We start from the raw sequence: 20475 nt of genomic DNA on the forward strand, positions 1-20475 counted from the left end.
AAGCTTAAATAAAAGGATGCTAATAAAAGCAACAGTTACACACACAAGGGAGGTCAAATTATTAGATCTAAATTTTTATTAGGGTTGGGCTTTTATTTTTTATTTTTATTATTTTTTAAATAATTTTTATTATGTTATGTTAGTTACCATACAGTACATCCTTAGTTTTTGATGTAGTGTTCCATGATTCATTATTTGCATATAACGCCCAGTGCTCCATGCAATACGTGCCCTCCTTAATACCCATCACCGGCCTATCCCAGTCCCCCACCCCCCTCCCCTCTGAAACCCTCAGTTTGTTTCCCAGAGTCCATAGTCTCNAAATGATTGAAACCATATGATAATTGTCTTTCTCTGCTTGACTTATTTCACTTAGCATAATCTCCTCCAGTCCTGTCCATGTTGCTGCAAATGTTGGGTAATCGTTCTTTCTGATGGCTGAGTAATATTCCATTGTATATATGGACCACATTTTCTTAATTCAGTCATCTGTTGAAGGGCATCTCGGCTCTTTCCAGAGTTTAGCTACTGTGGACAATGCTGCCATGAACATTGGGGTGCATATGGTAGGGTTGGGCTTTTAAATTAAGTGTGTAATACACGACTTCCCTTAAGAGGCATTAAAAAAAAGAGAAAGACATTTAAAATGACAGGACCAAGTTCAAACCAACGTGTTATGGTGCTACTGCAGCCTGATCTGATAGTCTGGTGGGAAAGGACATCTGGAGCATCTGGAGCAAGGGACAAGGAAACTGCTCTTCTAGTCTCCCACTGGCTGGCTCATCTCTCTCATCACTACTCGCAGGAGGATAGACCAGGGTTTGCTGGAGCTCATACAACGCCTGGAGAGACCAGGAAGGAGTCTGACCCTGTCCTCCGCCCAGCTTCAGATGCTGCATCTAAATTTCTGTGAAAATGTTCTTTCTCTGTCTATACATGAGACACTACTGAGGCTGGGGCAGGGGAAATTCTCAGCCATGGCAGAATCTTGCTAGTAGAAGAGGCCTTTTTTTTTTTTTTAAAGATTTTATTTATTTATTTGACAGAGACAGCCAGCGAGAGAGGAAACACAGCAGGGAGTGGGAGAGGAAGAAGCAAACTCCTAGTGGAGGAGCCTGATGTGGGGCTCGATCCCAGAACGCTGGGATCACGCCCTGAGCCGAAGGCAGCCGCTTAACGACTGTGCCACCCAGGCGCCCCTAAAAGAGGCCTTTTGATTGCTTCTTGTGGTAAATAACCAGCCCTTCCTTTTAATACTACTTCTAATGTCCTCATGCATCATTCCCTACAGCTCCTCTATAAACCAAACACGATGCTATTGTCTTTGAAAAAGTGGGTTAAAAAAAAAGTGGGATGAATGATAAACCAAGCCTCTTTCTTTCTCTTTCTTCCATCCTTTCTTTCTTTTTTATTTTTTTATTTATTTTTTTATTTTTTAATTTTTTAAAGATTTTATTTATTTATTCGACAGAGATAGAGACAGCCAGTGAGAGAGGGAACACAAGCAGGGGGAGTGGGAGAGGAAGAAGCAGGCTCATAGCAGAAGAGCCTGATGTGGGGCTCGATCCCATAACGCCGGGATCACGCCCTGAGCCGAAGGCAGACGCTTAACCGCTGTGCCACCCAGGCGCCCCTTTTCTTTCTTTTTTAAAGCCCTGTTTCTATACAGAACATCCAACAGCATTGCAACTCAGCCCAACGCAAGCAGGAAAACTTGCTAAGGCAAGAGCTATGGGGAGAGATTATGGTCCAGAATGACCTTGCTGGCCTTAATGGTAGAGATCTACCATATTTAAATGAGCCGTGTTCTTGGAATCATCCTCCACATGCTATCTGGGTCCCTTCCACACTCGCAACTCCCTTCAAACTTTCAGGTGTTTGTTACATTTTGAACACCAGAGGGCACAAAGCTAAATGGTGACTAAACACTTGAGACCAATTTGCAGAAAGTGCGACAGGATAGCGAGCCCTCCCTGGCTGAGGAGTAAAATACCTATGATGCCATTTTCTTTATGTGGCACATTCATTTCCTGTGGACCCCAAAGAGAAAGCGGACGCTGCTTACTCGAGGGAATCCACGCCACCGGCTAACATGTGCAGGTGGTTCAGTGTCGTGATTGAGGTGGTCAGGTGGCGTTTGGCATGATCTAGCTGCTTAATATCGCGGGTGATTTCTTTAACCTAAAATCACAGGAGAAAAAGGAAGAAGGTTAAGAAAGATGTAAATCCATTTGCAAGAAGCTCCACAAGAAAATAAGGCAAATGAAGCAAGGAAAAAAACCTCAGGTTAGCCCCTAGAGAAAACACAGACCTTCTCATCATATAAAATCAAAATACCTTCCAATCAGTCCATTTAAATCTCATTTGGCATTTCTTCAGAAGACTTTACACAGGGGTACAAAATCTTCAACTGTGAGAACAAAATGAACTTTATTTTTCACCGCAAATGGAGTGATCCAAATAGCAATTTAGCATGGAGCTCACAGAGTCCAGGAGCCAAGTTTGGCACATCTCCTCGTGAACAAGGTGAGAAAGTATGCCTTCTGACGGGGGGGCTACCAGGATCCAAACAAAATGGATAGTATTAGTCGGCTAATTCTGTTGCAATGATCTTTATTCACGGAACTAGGGTTTACTGCCCAATCCCCAGCAAAGAAAGACTTGCTCTCAAATCTCAAGAAGACTAAAATGTTATCCCCATAACATACGCCTAACAGGTACTGTCACAGAGGAGATGTGAAGTCTTCAGGAGCAAGAAAATAACTGGGGAAGTAAAATTCAGACAGAGTTAACCTAGTAGATCCAAGAGAAATAAACTCTGTACCTGGAATACAAGAATATTTCAGTCACTAGAAAAGCTCATTTCGTAGTGAAGTGGGAACAATCCTCCAACTTTACTTAACACCTAGGTAGAATGTTCCTCTAAACTGCCTGAGTTCACACTGACCACGAAACTTTCTGAAGAGCAATTTGGTTTCCCAGGTTCTTTGCTACCTGGAAGGAAAGGAGTGCGCAGGACACCAGGCACAAATATTCTAGTCATTGGAAAGACCTCCCATTAAAAAATGAAAAACCTGTTGGTGAGTTAAGTTCACACGATCTGATTTTTCAGAGTTTGATCACCCTAGGTGAATCCATAAATATTATGACCCTCACAGCTTCGTTCCACACCCACAAACCTGCTAAGCTGACCTGGATCTTGGCAGTAAAAGTCTCTTTCACGGGGACTTCCCCATCAAGCCCGCTCTCCCTGTAACTCTCAGGCCATCAAAGTATCTGTATTTCTATTCCCTGGGGATGGGGTGAGGGAGATTGGGAATAGGTTAAGAACCTCTTCACGGAATAACTGAGCTTAGGGAAAGGCAAGATCAGGAGTGGTATAGTGAACTAGTACAGGAGTTTGGTCCTAGAATCTGATAACCCACTTCCAACGCTGAAATCATCACCCTCTTTCCTACAGAAAAATCCCTGCACCTCTTTTGAGCTCCCTTTGCTCCAGTACTAACATCAGGGGTCTTTAACTCTTGCATTAAAAGTCACAGTCATCTGTGACTCTTCTCATTCCTACATCATTAGTCAGCCACTAAATCCCGAATATTCTTCCTGTGCCTCATTACAAAAACTGTCCCTTTCTATTCATCCTTCAGGCCCTCCCTGGAGCTCTGCACCAGAAGTAACTGGTCTCTTCACTCCCAGTACCTCCCATCTCTCCCCATCACATATCCTGTGCTTCTCTAGACAAACCAAGCTCACGCAAAGGATGCTCAGGTCAAAGTCACAGAGATCATTACACAAACAGAATACCCATAGTTAATGTACCTTAATTGTTAGCCAGGGGCAGGCAAAAAAAGGACAGAACGTGTTATGGCAGGTTCTGGACTTAGACGGCTCTAAGGTTGAATCTCAGCTCTTCGACTTACCAACTCTGTGTCCTAGAATAAGCTGCTTAGCCCCACTGAGTCTCAGTTCCCTCATCTATGAGATGACCTCAGGGTCCTAGGATTGACCCCATGTCGGGCTCCCTGCTGAGCTCCCTGCTCATGCTCTCTCTTTCAAATACACAAATAAAATGTAAAAAAAAAAAAAAAGGTTGGGCAATCATAAAAATAATAATGATAATAAACCTAGTTCATAAAGCTGCAGTGAGAGCTCAATTAGATCACTTACACAAAAGGATATCTATGGCATAGTATTTGGCACACTGAAGGAGCTCAACAAGTATCAGTTCTCTCTTCAGTCCTACCTCTTGTTCCCTTTAGCAAAGCACTATCCAGGAGAGCAAACTGCCTTAAAATAAAACAGCGACTAACTTACACGCTTCAATGGCCTGTGGATGGTGCTGAGGCAGCGCGTCCTTGGGGAAAGAACCAAAAATCCAAATCCCTCTCTGATGACATACAGCCTCCTCTCAAAAACTATTTAATTCTGTGACAAGGCATAAATATTAACATTTTTCCTCTGATGAAGGACTTCTATTCCCGTGACCCCTCATTTGGTAGTTAAGGCCCCCAACACTGCCTGCCTGGGAGGAGGAACACATGAGCTAACGGTAAGAATACCAACAACTGATCCTTACTCAGGGGCTGTGGGTGTCACACATGATCTCATTTAATCCCCATAATTCTATGATGTACCCAGCACTATAATCTCCATTTTACAGTGATGAAACCAAGGCAAGATGGGTTCAGTAACTTGCCACAGTTAGTAAGTAGAGGGGCGGGATCCCAACCCAGGCAGCCTGCATGGAGTCATGCTCTGCATTACTCTGTCAAACTGCCTGCCCCTCTCCCACTCCATATCCTTCCCTATCTTGCCAAATGGCCACTGAAGACAGCTGAAGGATACACAGAAATGTGACATCAGCTCTGTTCCTGTAGTAAATTAGAAGAGGGTGCAGGGCAAGAAGACTGTACGGATTCGGGAGTTTTTGTAACCAAAAGAAGGGGGGGAAATGACATTAGTAACGACTTCGGTCATAAGCCTAGTACTATGCTCAGTGCCCCTCATACATTTAATTCCTCAGCAATCCTTTAAGGCAGGTGTTAACTGTTCTTATTTTACAGTTGAAGAAAATGGAATTCAGAGACAATTCAGAGACATGACATTACGCGGTCAGAATGTGAGTGCAGGAGCTAACATTTTATAGCGTCCCCCCCGCATGGAGTAGGAGTGGGGGAGGTGGGATTCTCGGTGGGCAGACAGGCCTCCTGAGTATATCACTGGGGAACACAAATTTGTCAAGGGAGAATTTAATCAAAACGATAAGCATGTATGGTGGCAGAAGACATTCCCCTTCCCAGATCCAGTACCAGTTTTCATGCTATACCAAGTTACATATCGTATATCTTAACTGAGAGATACATGATATGTACAAATGCCAGAGAAAGGAATCCAAAATGACAAGAAAACTATTTTTGGGAAAGAAGAGGAAAAGCTTTCCTATTTAAAAACAGGGCTGCAAATGTAGGGCAGCAGGGATGGTGAGTCACTGTGTGTCTAGCAGCTCCTCTTGAATCGATCTGGAATATACTCACAGGGCTAGCTTTAGAGATGTGGGTGCTGTGGTTTGCAGAGAGTGGGAGAAAAAGCCCCGTAATTAGTATGACTGGACAAGCACCTAACCTCTTCAAGTGCAAAATAGTTAGGAAGAAACCTAAACTCACCATTTGCTCTGATTTTTCTGCTTTGTCTTTGATATCTTTGATTTTGCCGAAGAGTTGCTGAATAGCTTTCTGGGCCTCTTCAAGTGCCTAAAATAAGAGAAATAAATGACAAACAAGAAGCAACACAAGACAGCACCGGTCACTACACTATATTCAAGTCTAGTTTCAGAAGAAAACTACCATAAAGCTCTCTTGACACATTGTACTTATGTAGACAATTTTACTGCGCCAAAGCAGTAGACAGACTCTAGCATTTGGATACAGGCAAACACGCAGGATTCTTGTCAACCTGAATCACAACGTTTTAATTTAAAAATGATCTCCCTCCATCTCAAGGATTACTAATTGTTTTTAGAATTTTTTAAACTTTATTATTATTTTATTTACTTATTTTTTATTAAATTCAATTAATTAATGTATAGTATATTAGTTTTAGATGTAGAGTTCAGTGATTCATGATGAATCAGTTGTATATAACACCCAGTGCTCATTATATCATGTGCCCTCCTTAATGCCCATCACCCAGTTACCCCATCTCCCCACTCCACCTCCCCTTCAGCAACCCTCAGTCTATTTCTTAAAGTTAAGAGTGTCTTATGATTTGTCTCCCTCTCTGATTTCGTCTTATTTTATTTTTCCCTCCCTTAGGGATTACTACATGTTATTGATAACAACACATAAACAAAAGATGCACATTTGTGCATTTTTGTGCGTCTGTATGTACATGCACACATCCATAATAACCGCCAAAGCTTACAGAGAGACACAGGTGGCTAGAAGTTGGGAGAAACTCTCAATTTTGAAAGTTCCAGAAGACTGTACTTTCAACAAAATCAACTGTGTGTGGGGATTCCAGAACAGCAGCAAACCTTAAAGACATTTATACTACCCCATATGGAAACCTATGACATGAAGTTAGAAAGGGACACTTAAAGCTAATGGTGAGCCAAATGTTTCTACCGAAAAACCTAGAAGATGGACACCACACATTAAAAGTATGATAAACCAGTCACTTCCGTGAGTGGGGGAAGCAATATTCAGGGAGTTGTCAGGGTGCTAAAACCACACACGTGCAGAACATATGTACTTAGAAAAGATGCAGCAGCCAGAAGAAGAACTCATACTGCATTTCATCAAACACACTTTATTTATTTTGGATTGAAGAGTGGCCTGTCCTAACCGGGCCTCACAAGCCCTCTCTGAATGTAATGGTAAGGCCAGTGTAAGCCTAGGGCTGTGTGTGGCCCTCTCAGCCTGCACAGGGAAACAGCCAGCCTCTCTGAGAGGGCCGCCCCAAGGAGGGGAGAGGAAAGCAGAGCCAAGACGAAAGGAGAAGGAGAGAAGCCCTGACAGAATGATCTGGACTCCTGCGTTCAGCTGTACCCAATGAAAAAGCTACCTCTAGACCATGAATTCATATGTCTTCTTTTGTATTTAAAAAAACATCCCCCCAAAGCAAACTCAGGCTGGCCTCCTCTGCTGCAAATTCCTTCCTTGCTGGAGGCAGGGCTTGTGTCTTCCTTTCCTTCGTAGGTTTCCTGGGCTGTCCACTTCTGATATTGGGAATCCTTGCTGCTTTTGGAGTTCCTTGCCCCATGTGCGGCTCAATCACCAACAGGAACTTCACACACTGAGCTGTTGCATGGGACTGTGTTATGGTTTCTAAAATGCATGTCCAGAAGGTCCTCTGAGAAGCTGCTCCTTTAGCCCATTGTGGCCGAGTCTGAGGGGACACTATTCTGGCAGCTGCTTGCACCCCCTCCTGAGGGCAGGCCAGGTCAATGTGTGTTTCTCTGCCAGATTGCTTCACTTGTATCTACAAAGGTTTGTGAGCACAGGAGCTTTTATACTTGTGATTTCTGCCACCTGGACACAGGATTTTAATCACCAGAAAGTGTGGTCTTCGAACAACAGTTGGCATTGCTATCAGATCCCAAAATTCCTAACTTGGGAAATGTTACCTAAAAAGTAGGAAATGATCAAAAGACGAGATGGAATGGAAATGGGTTGCGCTGAGCAGTTCCTCTCAATCCCATTCCACCCCAAGGGGATGCCTCACTTGGCAATCTCTCCTCCTGGTTTCCTGCCATCCTGCCTTTCTCATTCTAGGATTCAGCACCCCTGAGACGGCTGTGGTGGTGTGAGAAAAGCCTGTATTTTCCAGCCAGCAGGCAGCAGTGTGAGGCCCGCCTGTGCTGTCTCACTCTGTGGGCAACCTCTCTGGGCATCTGTTTCCTCATCTGCAAAGTAGTGATGGTGGCACCTACTTCCACAGTTTTGGGGAAGAGTCAAAGACATACAGGTGTAAAAGACTGCACAAATATTAGGTTTATTTCCAGGGCTCAGGACCACCCAAGCAAATGCATGCCTGCATCTCTGTACAGACACACAGAGACATGTGTATATAATACCCCCTTGACCGTACCTTCCCTCTCAGCACGACCACGAGGCCTGTCCACTATCTGATGCTTCCTACCCTAAGCCACTCCGAGTGAATCCTTGTCCGCTCATTCCACCTCCCCATCCCCCCACGAATGCTCTTCCTCGTTTCTAATAGTCACCTCCTCAAACCCAGCATACAAGCAAGAGTCTCCTGAGCACTGTTTACTACCATACCACCCACCTTCAGATTTCCTAAGATTATGACAAACCACGTTCTAACAAAATTAAAATGATAAAAAGGAATAAAATATCAAATATCCATTTACAACCAAAGGAATGAGATTTCAAAATAAAATGTTCAACACAGCTACTGACAGTGCGCAAAGTTTTGTTGTCTCCCATGGCCTAGTTCAAATGCTACTTCTTCCCCTTCCCTCCCAACATCCTCTCCTGTAAACACACTTGCAGCACACAGTGGAATCAACTCATTCGTCATCTGGGTGCCTGTGATCCTTTGTGCATACTTAACATTTATAATAATTTTTTTGTGAACGTGTCTTTTGGTTGGACCTTGACATTCCTAAAAGCCACGGACCGTATCTCATTCATTGCGACTTACTGGCACCGAGGGTAGTGCCTAGAATAATACAGTAGGTGCTCAATACGTGTTTATTAAGTTGCATTTTAAAATCAATCATGGTACACGCACATGCTCCATCTTTGCTCTCAGGATAGTCAGGCGACAAACACACTAGCCACAGTAGTTACGGCTGTGCCAGCATTTCAACTTCAGACCTTCTTTCAAGCAACATAATTCAGTTTTGCAATCCTCCCATACTGAAAAAAATACCGGGTTAATTAACCTAGGATATGAGACAGGAAAATGTTTTAACTTGCCATGTTACCAAATTTTGTAAAATTGTAGCTAGAGTAGTAAATCACTCTATATATACACACAGATACATGTATTTTTCATACATTTGCTTCATATATATATATATATAATTTCATCCTCCTCAGAACCCTCCATATATTCCTCCCCTCTCCATTTAAGAAAGGCATTTTTCTATGATTGTCTCTGAATAAACTATATTTTTAGATTATTTCAGATATTTGTAAACACTAGATTACATTTTTCCTTCTGAAATAATTGCTAAATCTTTGTCTTTCGGCCACACTGCTCAGGAACTAGAACAAATTTTAATATGCACTTTATTCAATCAACAAACGCTGTTCTAGAAATACAGGAGTAAAAAATGTAATTCCTGCTCTCAAAGAGTTTGCCTCATAAGGCAAATAGGATAATAAACAGTAAAAACATTGAGATATGATAAAGATATGTACAGAATGTTGTGGGAGCCCAGAGAGCCCATTGCCAACACCGGCTTTTGTTTGTTTCTTTGTTTGTTTGTTTGTTTGTTTGGTAGGAAGAGAGAAAGAGAAGGAAGGGAGGCCCACAAATTCATCCTGAAGAAGATCTCAACTTTACAAGCTACTATTCAGGCCAGAATGTTTTAAAATAATAGCAGTAAGAGTAGTGAGTACTTTAAAAATGCTATTTTTCATATCTATACTCTATCACAAAGTCGCACTTTCCAGCCACACAGACCTTCACTGTCTTGTGACCGAAGACAACCTGTAGCTGAATTGTTACTCTGAATTCCTGTGGCAGGTACAGTCCCAACTGCATTAGTCAGCATTTCATTAATTCATTCCCTCTATCATCAACAAATATTTATTTATTTAAAGATTTTATTTAAGAGAGAGAGAGAGCACGAGCAGGGGGGAGGAGCAGAGAGAGAGGGAGAAGCAGGGGGGCTGCTCAATGTGGGGCTTGGTCCCAGGACTCCGGGACCATGACCCGAGCCGAACGCAGAAGCTTAATGACTGAGCCACCCAGGTGCCCCATCAACAAATATTTACTGAACGTCTTCCATGTACCAGGTATTCCTCTAAGCAGTGAAAACCCAATGGCAGATGAGACAGACATGGTCCTTCTTCCTGTCCTCAAGGAACTTACTCCAAGGAGTGGCAGGTGGGGGGAGATACTGGAAAAACAACTAACTAAAGAAAGAAAGAAGAGATTCTCAGAGAGGCCCAGGTGTGTTGGAGGAATTAAGCAGGGTGGTGGGAAGTAGGGAAGATGGTGGTCATAGAAGAAAGAACATATGAACTGGGACCTGCAGGATGAGCAAGAGTCAGGATTTTTAGATTTGGAGTAAGAGAATTCCCAGTAGACAGAACAGCAAATAAAGGATCCTGTTGCAGAAAAAGACCTTGGTGTTTTGAAGGACCAAAAGTAAGGCAGTGGATGGCAGGCTTATCAGAGTGGGAAGTGCTACTACTTTGGAGAAGCAGGCAGGCGCTGGAGTCTGGGGGGCCTCAAAGGCCTGGTAAAATCATGGGATTTTGTTCAAAGTGCAATGAGAAGCCATTGAAGGGTTTTAAACAAGGGACTGGCAAATGGTTTACATGTGTAGAAGACCGCCCTGGCTGCTATGTGGTGGGGGGCCATACAGAGGGAGGAATGAAGGAAGAGACTGCTGGGAAGGGCTGCCGCGGTCTAGGTGAGAAACGGGGCAGGTCTAGAGTAGGCCACCAGTGGTGGTGGGAAGAAGTGGAGTGACCAGGATTTCTAGGAAGATCTGACCTATGGGACTCACTGATGACGGGATGTGGATAATGAGGGAAAGAAAAGAATCAAGGATTACTCCTTGGTTTTGGTTTATTCCCTTTACTAAGTAGCGAAGACAGAAGGAAGAGGTTTTGACAGGCAAGTGTGTGTAGTGGTGGTGGGATCAGAAATCAAGAGTTCCATTTCAATATTCAGGTGCACAGCCTACCTGATGTCCAGTGGGGCTATCAAGCTGGACATCTGAGTCTGGAGCTTGGAGGGGAGGCGCAGGCTAGAGATTTAAATTTAGAAGTGATTGGTTTATAGATGATGCTTAAGTCTGTAGGACTCGAAGTCACCCAAGAAGACAGCATTGACAGGAAAGAGAAGAGAAAAACCACCCTGGCTGAGCCCTTAGGCGCTCCAATGGTCAGAAGTCTAGAAGAAAAGAAAAAGAGAGAAAAGATGTGGTCTCCTTGTTGCACCAGTGACATGAGAGAAAATAAAATGAGGGACTGTGGTGTCACAGAAGCCAAACAATTGTTGGAAGGAGGAGGAAAAGAGAGATTATATATTATGCTATTGAAAATTTATGTAAATTAATGGGCACGTGGTGGCTCAGTCAGTCGAGTATCCAACTCGATTTGGGCTCAGGTCATGATCTCAGGGTTGTGAGATCAAGTCCTGTGTCAGTCAGGCTCTGAGCTTTCTCCCTTTGCTCCTACCACCGGCTTGTGTACAACGTGCTCTTTCTGTCAAATAAATAAAATCTTTTAAAAAAATTTATCTAAATTAGGATAGAGAATTGCCACTGAATTTGACAACAGGGACGCTGCTGACGACCTTGACAAGAGCAGCTGCAGTGGCATCGAGGCAACGGAAGTGGACAGTGACGACATGATGAAGTGGGGATGAGTAGAGAGCAGGGGCCAGCACACAAAACATTTACTGTCTGGCCCTTAGCAGGAAAAGTCTGTTGACCCCTGGCGTAGATTATTTTTTCAAAAAGTGTTTGCAATGAGAAGACAAGAAAAATGGGGCAACAGAGTGAAGGGAGGACATTATGAAGAGCAGCGACGCTTGTACGTGCCAAGTGTGGGAATTATTCAACAGAAGAGGAGAAGCTGATTCGGGAGGTTGGCGGGGGGGAGTGGTAATGGGACAATTAGAGAAGAGACGAACTTTTTTACGATGTTCTTAGATTATTTAGTGTATAAGTATCAGCTCTTGGGGCGCCTGGGTGGCTCAGTTGGTGGGGCATCCAACTCTTGGTTTTGGCTTAGGTCATGATCTCACGATTAAGCCCTGTGTCAGGCTCTGCGCTGAGCTGAGCGTGGAGCCTGCTTGGGATTCTCTCTCTCTTCTCCCTCCGCCCCTCCCCCCACACTCATGCTCCCTGTCTCTCTCTCAGAAAACAAAATGTATTAGCTCTCAAACAGGGCTGTAAATGTCCTTTAGAGGGCAGACCAAGGACACGACTGGCATTCTTATATCCCCTATAGGTTTGGCCAATCACCCATGCTGGTTGCCAGAAGGACAGGCTCGGTTTACGACTACTGCCTCGGTATAATTATTAATAGCTCCTTCTCACGTTGAAAAGTAACTCTGGTGATTGATCATATATACGGTCTCATCACCTACTGCATCTAACCAAAGCTAGAATACTGCAGGAACTTGACAAAAACTTGCCAGCTGATTAAAACTGTCACGGAGCACTTCTCAGAAGAGTAGCCGTGCTGAGACCACTGCTCTGAGTGAGGTATGCTGACTGATGACACCCCTGACTTTCCCTAACCCAGACACACCCACCAGCAGTGGTTCAAAAACACAGTACCATGCTTTCTGTAACTGTTATCTATTTGGCAAATATGGAGTCTCATGTCCATGATGTGGCAAGAGGTCAATAAATTCTAAACCCTTTGGAGTCTTCTCAAAAATGTCAGCTCATGGTGTAAAAAAGCACTACGTGAAAGGCAACCGCCCACCAGAAAGGACTGACTTCTGTGATATTACTGAACATGTCATGCACGGTGATGCTCTAATGGGATTATAAGAACCATCTTCTAGCCAAATACCCTAAGACACATGACATTCAGCTAAGAAAGGCAAAAAGGACCAAGTTCTATACTTAGATGCAAGGTCTGAAGAAGTGTGCACGATCCCTTCTCAGAGTTTCTCTCCGACGTTGTTCTTCTCAAGCTGGCATCCTGCCAGAACTGTCTCTGCTGAAGGCACCACGTTTTCCTTCCACCAAACAAATTAGACTCACACAATCTTACATTTCACAATCTTAAAGAAAGATAAACTGTTTGCCATATTTTTTTTTCAGACTGGAATACTTCTGCTTTTATAACAATGTATGAAGTTGAGGAAATTTAATACAATTCATTTTCCAGAGTCGATAAGGGTCTTCTGAAGCTCATGCCATCAAGTAAGTCCATTCTCAACACACAGCCTAATGTTGGATATCTAATCTCTAATAATCAATTACACAGGAAGAAGAGCATTTTGTCATTTGGAAGAATTATTAAAGATTTACAAAAGGTTAAGATTTTATTTTTAAGTAATAACAAAATACTTTTACTACCTGGCTAATCAAAAATGTGCTGAAAGAAAGATTCTGGCACTATCCCTAGACACTCTTTAAAATGTGGCTACTTTCCCATTCCAAGCTGTATGCGGATTAAAAACAGAACTAATCACCCAAAAATGTCTGCTTTCGATCTACCCTTACCGGAATTTCTACACTGATCCCAGGAGCGTGGCTACAGCCTGCATTCGAGGGTGTTACTAAGCAGCAGTGACTACACTGGTCCTCTTTAGAAACTCAAATGCTACCACTGGGAGAGGCAAAGCATCCCACTGAGCTAGCTCAGAAGACTGAGCAGAACCAATTAGGCTATCTCTGTATTTTTGTGCATCATTAACTGTAACCATCCTTCTTCATTTTCCTTGCCTCCTGAAGTAGATGAACAGACCACCAAAGCCACGTCAGGTCCTGTGCACAGAGGAGAAGCAGCATGGAACCTGGCATCACAGACTCTACTGCTTTTTTCTTTCATCTTTAAAAAAATTTTTTTTCCCAGAATTGTCATTTGCCACCTGTGTAGACAGAGGAGATCTGAGCCAATGGAAATGCCTTGAGAAATTAATGTCCCCTTTGGCTCTTAGAGGCATAATTTTGTAGTTTGCTCTATTAGAGAATTGTATCACTTTTATCCTGTGAGTCCACAGGCAGCCTCTAAGAGATCTGAAACTGAGATCCCATTTGTCACCACGGCAGGAAGGAGGAAAAGGTTTATCATTCTCAGAAAAACCGATATGGCTTTACATTCCTTGAAAAAATACGGTGGTAATATTCAAGGTTCCTGGGAAGAAAGTTGTATTTTCCCACTATTCTGCTATCATTTCCGTCGTCCGACTTTACATTTGTCTGCCAGTTCCTTTCCTATGTTTGGAAAAGCAGTGTATCATATTAGTAAAAAACAAGGGTTTCTGAACCAGCAGACTAGGATGTGAGTGTTGGCCTTGCCACTTACTGTGTGATCTCTATCAAGCCACTTTACTTCTAGGAGGCACAAGCTCACCATTTGTAGAACAGGAGCTCCTACCTCAAAGACATTTTGTTAGGAAGGAATACAGGGCTTGTCCGTGAACACCTATGAACTGTTTACCCAGTTCCTTCTTTCTGGGAATCTTCCTCTCATCATGTTCTTATAGAGGCCGCTGTCTCAGAAGCAGGCCTGGTCCAAGCTGAGCCAAATAGTTTTCTTGTGACTTTCCAGAATAAATTGGCAAACAGTGTTCATCTCTCTCTGGTGGGAGCCCCAAAACGAGAAGCTAAGTTAGAGAGCGGCAACGTTTCCCACTTGGGGAAGGAGGCTGGTCTCCAGGTAGGGATGATGAAGCCGACACATGCAGAGAGAAAGACACAGAAAAATTCTGAGCGTTATTCCAATCCCGGGCTTGAATTGTTTGACAAGCTCAGCTGAGATACTACTCTTCCATGGTCTGACTTCAACTTCTTCAAAACAAGACACAAATGCCTTTCAAACGGTCCCCCTTTTGGCCTAAGCCTGCTTGAACTGGGATTTTGTCTTCTGCACCCGAGAGAGTCCTGATGGAGGACTCAGCTCATAAAAGGGGCTCGCTAAATGGCCATTATTAATATTATTCCCAGATCTCCCAGATGAAGTACGAGATTTCAAATGAGACTCTCCCTTCAATAGCCAAAGGTTGTTGACCCACCCTTTAGAGTTTGTAAGTAAGCTGGTTAACTTCAACACCTACAGGCATAGGCAGAAGAATGGCTCATGGACCAGGGAAACTGCACCTTTGAACTATGTTGAAAATGAGACATTCTCCAGGAAAAAAAAAAAGTTTCAATCTTTTGTTCACTTCTTCAATAAAAAGGAAGCCTATTATATGTACTACGCCAGATACTGAGAAGAAAAGATCACTAGATGGGGACGCGTCTTCAAAGAGCTTATAAGGAATACATGTAAGAAACAGAAAGAACTGCAGGATAATGACACAAAGACGGTACGGATAAAGAATGCCAGAATCATTTGGAAAGCAAGGGACATCTACCGGAGGTAGACAGCTAGGCATAAATAGCCCTTATTTATGGAATGTCCCTTGTTTTGATACTGTCTGCCACCCCTGGCATCACCAAGAGCTGTTGCTATGGCAACAGGGCATCCACAGCTGGAGAAGAGGTGCTTGAAGAAGCTTCCGCAATAGTAACAATGCAGCCCAGTCCCCATAACGGCGCCAAACAGTAGCTCAGGAATCTCATAGCTATGGATGGCCGCATGTGCACAGTTTCCCTGTATCCTAGAACACACCGGGTACCATCTAGGTCTGGCAGTCATTGTTAAATGCCAAATGGGCACCCATGAGATGAGAATCACTGGTGTTAACACTAACTTCTCCACTGCCCATTCAGAAACCTTAAGTATAAAGGGGTTTTATTTAAAGCACAGATTTCTTTCCAAGTTTGTGAACCGAAAGAATGTAAAGGGCAAAAGGAGTCATTCTCACCTTATTTGTTAAAATGCTCTGTTCCACCTAAGTCACTTTTATTTATGATTTCTGCAAACCACATCCACTGAAAACATGAACCAAAAAGTTCATTTTTATTGTTTTTAGGAGACAAGCCAGAAGTTAAAATCACAAGACGAGACTGGGACAGAAATTCAGCAGTGCCCAAACAAGACTAAACACTGACATTTTAAAGTTCTGCTTATATCTGTTACCACCCATAATTTAAAAATACGTTAGCCCTGAAATAGCTGGGAGAGGCGAATGCATTCGAGCATAGCTCCCTCTGCAGAAATGTAACCCTGGGGGATGAGCACATTGAAAGCAACAACCCCAAATGACAACGAGAAGGAAGTGTTTAAACAAACATCTCAGCCGAATAAAAGGTACAGAAATGCAATATTTTCGGAGATGGGGCACATTTCAAGGAACCATTTGTCCAAGTTTCACAAAGGACCACTTCCCACAAACAGCTCGGACTTCCTGGTTGTCAAGTTAAATTCGAATCCCCCCTATTTTACTGCTACTCTTTATTTTAGTCACCTAGAAACTCTCACCTAGATCATGAGTCTTCATTCAGAAGAAAACCACCTTTTGTGCTGACATCTGGATGTTTCTCCAGCTGATTTTTGGAGATACCTTCTGTACCAAATGCCCTTTAGGCTACGGAACCCCCCGCTGGTGTTTCATCTGAATGATCTTCTCTTCTTATTTCACTGAACTCTCTCCAACACCCCAGGTCTACACAGACCACGCAGCTCTCTCTGCTCAAGCCTGAGCTCTACTTCCAGCCCCGTTTCCTCATCATGCTGACACAGACACCGCGGGCTAACCAGGCCACGGTCACTGTCATTGCTAGGACTCCTTTGTGAACCACTTAACCTTTCAGGCTCTGAAGTAGAAAAATGTGGCTCCCAAACCTGCTTTTAAAGTTGTCACTGTTTCAAAAGAGAATTTGGGCTGGACAAGGACACAGCATCCTGGGAGTCAGAAAATCTGGATCTGTGATTGACTGAGTGTGATTCAGGGCAAGTCACAGGACCTATCTGAGCCTGTTTCTTCATCTGAAAAATGGGGGAGAATAACACCTATATGGCTAGTTCACATCTTTGTGCACATCAAGCAATATGTGCAACAACATTTTGTAGAAGGTGAGATAAACATATTTATCCTGTATTTTGTAGTATTTATGTTGTAGTAAAACATTAGTATTATAGATCCAGACCAATGACTCCACACTTACCTTCTGTCAAAATGACTCAAACATGTCTTTGCTTATAGTGAATCAATCAAGAAAGACACATTAGTCTTATGACAGTTCATTCTTAATTCCAGAGATGTGGGTAACTACAGGGCTGATAAATGTACTGGAACCTGGGGCGCCTGGGTGGCTCAGGCGGTTAAGCGTCTGCCTTCAGCTCAGGTCATGATCTTAGGGTCCTGGGATCGAGGCCCATGTCAGGCTTCCCTGCTCAATGGGGAGTCTGGTTCTCCCTCTCCCTCTGCCCCTCCCCCTGCTTGTTCTCTCGCTCCCTCTTTCTGCACCCCCCTCAAATAAATAAAACCTTTAAAAAAAAATGTATCGGAACCTGACCACAAGATGCTAATTCAGTCGCCAGAAGTCTCCAAAGATCAGAATCTCCAAGTAGTCAATGAAAAAAAAAAGTGTAGCACTTGGCCTACCATAAATGATATTACCATATGAGTAGCAGTTGGCTATCTGTCCCTACTGTGCTTAGGAGACGGAGAACAAGAAAAGTTCAGATTTATGACAAGGAGACAAAGGTGAGCAATTAGGTCTGAGATGGGGTAAAGACCCCTTAGAGTTCACCTCTTCTTCTGCGTTATAAAAGGCAGTATTTGGATCATCAAATTTACCATCTGTAAGTACAACTCCAGAAGAAATGTCCCCCTTCTGGTTGGAGGCCATTATGAGAGTAGCACTATTATGGGCTGCCTAGCATCCACATTCCAGGTATCACATACAGCACCTAGAGATGAATGTGGTGTCTGCTCAGAGTTTACAATCTCACGTGGAAACAAGAGTCAAAAATCCTGGCACGTGATCCAATACTACATGAAGGACGGTAAGTTTCTTACATGTTTTAGAGCTTTAATCTAGATGACTATAGGCACCAAACCAAAGCGGACTAAAAAAAGCGTCATCTCTAGTTTTGCAAAATTAATCTCCTTCTAGAGGAGACCTCAGAGTCCAAATTACAGGAAAGGAAACTTTATAGCTACATTACAGACTCACAGGGATTTAAAAATGGAAAGGATGACAGAGCAACCACAGCCCTGAACTCCTGCTGTTCTAAATTCTGTCTTTCCATGGACGAAAAAAGGAAGAGGAAAAAGGAGGTCAAGTTCTTACATGAAGACAGAGTTTCAAATTTCCATCCATTGTTTAAACATATCTGAATGACTTATTGTGTCAAGGACCTGGAACCCAGAAAGCTTTGCCCTGTCAGCAATTTTTCTAATGTGCAACCTCAAACTAAGGTGGAATTTTCCTTCCAAAATCACTAACCACGAGCAGTCCAAAGTAAGAGCAACCTGGGTAATAGCCAGAGCAGTTACAGTAGTGATGAATGGCATTTTCCTCTTTAGATGCAGAGACTCTAGTTTAAACTTGTGACTGCCTTTAGCATGGAAACAAGCAGCTGGCAAAAGTTATGCTTGACCTTCTTGCTTGGCTCCTGAAGAGTGCCAATTTATATGGAGATGGCCCAGAAGAATAATAAGCTTCAGTGTTTCTTCTTGGCACACTATTTTCCTAAAACCATTTTCAGTAGTCATGCTGCACACAAGTGGGACTTGATGTGTTTCTAAGGTCAGAGAGGAAAGAGTCCAACTGCTGGACTTGCTAGCTAAAAGAAATAATCTGGGTAGTTTTCCTGGTTGGAGGGGGCAGCACCACTGTTAGCAGGTACTGAACACAAAAACTTATAGGACTCTACAGCTAATCTGAAAGACACAGGCTCTATGGATTGAGTGAAGACAAAATAGGAACGTATGCTTGTCTAGTGGAAAAATAAATCTATTAAAGTTCAAAACAATGTGGGGGAAAAAATGTGTCCAAAGAAATGATTAAAAATTACTGTATGATCCAGCAATTCAATGCCTAGGCATATACTAAGAGGAACTCAGAGGAGGGATTCAAAGAGACATCTGTCAATGTTCACCACAGCATTGTTCACAATACCCAAAAGGTGGAAATGACCGAGTGCCCATGAACAGAGGAAGAGATACACAAAATGTGGTATACACACACAGTGGAATATTATTCAGTCATAAAAAAAGGAATGAAGTTTTTGAATATGAATGCAAATCCTGGATTAAATATTTAAAAAACAAAACCAAGGAGCACCTGTGGCTTAGTCGGTTGGGCATCTGCCTTCGGCTCAGGTCATGATCCCAGAGTCCTGGGATGGAGCCCTGTGTTGGGCTCCCTGCTTGGCGGGGAGTCTGCTTCTCCCTCTCCCTCTGCTCCTCCCCCCACTCATGCTCTCTTTTTCACTCTCTCTCACTCTCTCAAATAAATAAATAAAATCTGAAAAAAAAAACCCAAAAAGCAAAAAGCAAAGCTAACTGATGAGATGGAAAAGCTGTATGATCATCAGTAGAAACTGAGAAGTCATTTGATAAATTTCTATACCTGTTTTCTGGCAAACATGCTTAGTGAACCAAGGTCACAGGTCTAACTCCTTAACAGCCACAGAATCTGGAAACAAGTAAACATCACAATTCATGTCTCTTTGCTTAGTTTGTCGGCATTATCCTCAATGCCTAGAATAGTTCCCAGCATACAGAAGGCACTCACTCAATATTTACCAAGTGAGTGAATGAACAAATATACTAACCAGAGTCACTGTTACAAAAATCAAGAACAAACTGCCTGGGCGGGGAGGGGAGGTGGTGCTTGGGTGGCTCAGTCATTAAGTCTCTGCCTTCAGCTAAGGTCATGAACCGAGGGTCCAGGGATCAAGTCCCACATAGGGCTCCCTACTGAGTGCTCCCCCTGCTTGTGTGCTCCCCTTCTTGTGGTCACTTGCTCTCTCTTCTATCACTTCTCTCTTCTGTCAAATAAATACATAAAATCTTAACAACAACAACAAAAAGAACGAACTGCTTGAGGTCCCTACTTACTTAACACTGAAATGTTACTCAGAAAGAGCATCTCTAAAACTTTTTATCTCAGGGTCCCTTCATAGCCTTGGAAATTACTGAGGGCCCCAAAGAGATTTTGTTTTTGTGGACTGTACCTATTGATATACACCATATTGGAAATTAATGCTGAGAAACTTAAAAACCATTAATCTATTAATCCATTTAAAAATTATAATAAGCTCATTACGTGTTAACATAAATAACATATTTTTATGAAAAATAACCCTACTGGGTGCCTGGGTAACTCAGTCAGTTAAGCATCTGCCTTCAGCTCGGGTCATGATCCCAGGGTCCTGGGATTAAGCCCTGCGTCGGGCTCCCTGCTCAGCTGGGAGCCTGCTTCTCCCTCTGCGCCTTCCCCCTGCTTGTGTTCTCTCTCTCAAATAAAATCTTAAAAAAAAAACAAAACCCAAAAACCTTTATTCCCCCCCAAACAAAACAAATTTCTTGAAAACAGTGGCACTGCTTCTGTGCCTTTGCAATTATCTTTGGTGTCACCTTTAACAGAGGCCAGCTGGACTCGCATGTGTGCTTCTGTATTGACTCTGCTGTGGTATCTTGCTGTGGTTGAAAAATATGATGAAAATTTGGCTTCACACAGAT

At 43.0% G+C, this 20475-nt stretch overlaps 1 protein-coding gene across 2 annotated transcripts in view; it reads right to left on the bottom strand.

Annotated features, from left to right (window-relative positions):
* Positions 1–20475, bottom strand: part of VPS53 (VPS53 subunit of GARP complex) — a 132483-nt gene that overhangs the window by 92460 nt on the left and 19548 nt on the right. For both annotated transcript variants that reach the window (XM_002918044.4, XM_034640122.1), the window contains 2 exons: positions 5664–5750; positions 2066–2181 (listed from right to left, as the gene is read on the bottom strand). In XM_002918044.4, coding sequence (XP_002918090.1) covers positions 2066–2181; positions 5664–5750 — 203 coding nt within the window. The remainder of the gene's footprint in view (positions 1–2065; positions 2182–5663; positions 5751–20475) is intronic.

This window comes from Ailuropoda melanoleuca, chromosome 13 (assembly GCF_002007445.2).
Source record: "Ailuropoda melanoleuca isolate Jingjing chromosome 13, ASM200744v2, whole genome shotgun sequence".
Classification (NCBI taxonomy): domain Eukaryota; kingdom Metazoa; phylum Chordata; class Mammalia; order Carnivora; family Ursidae; genus Ailuropoda; species Ailuropoda melanoleuca.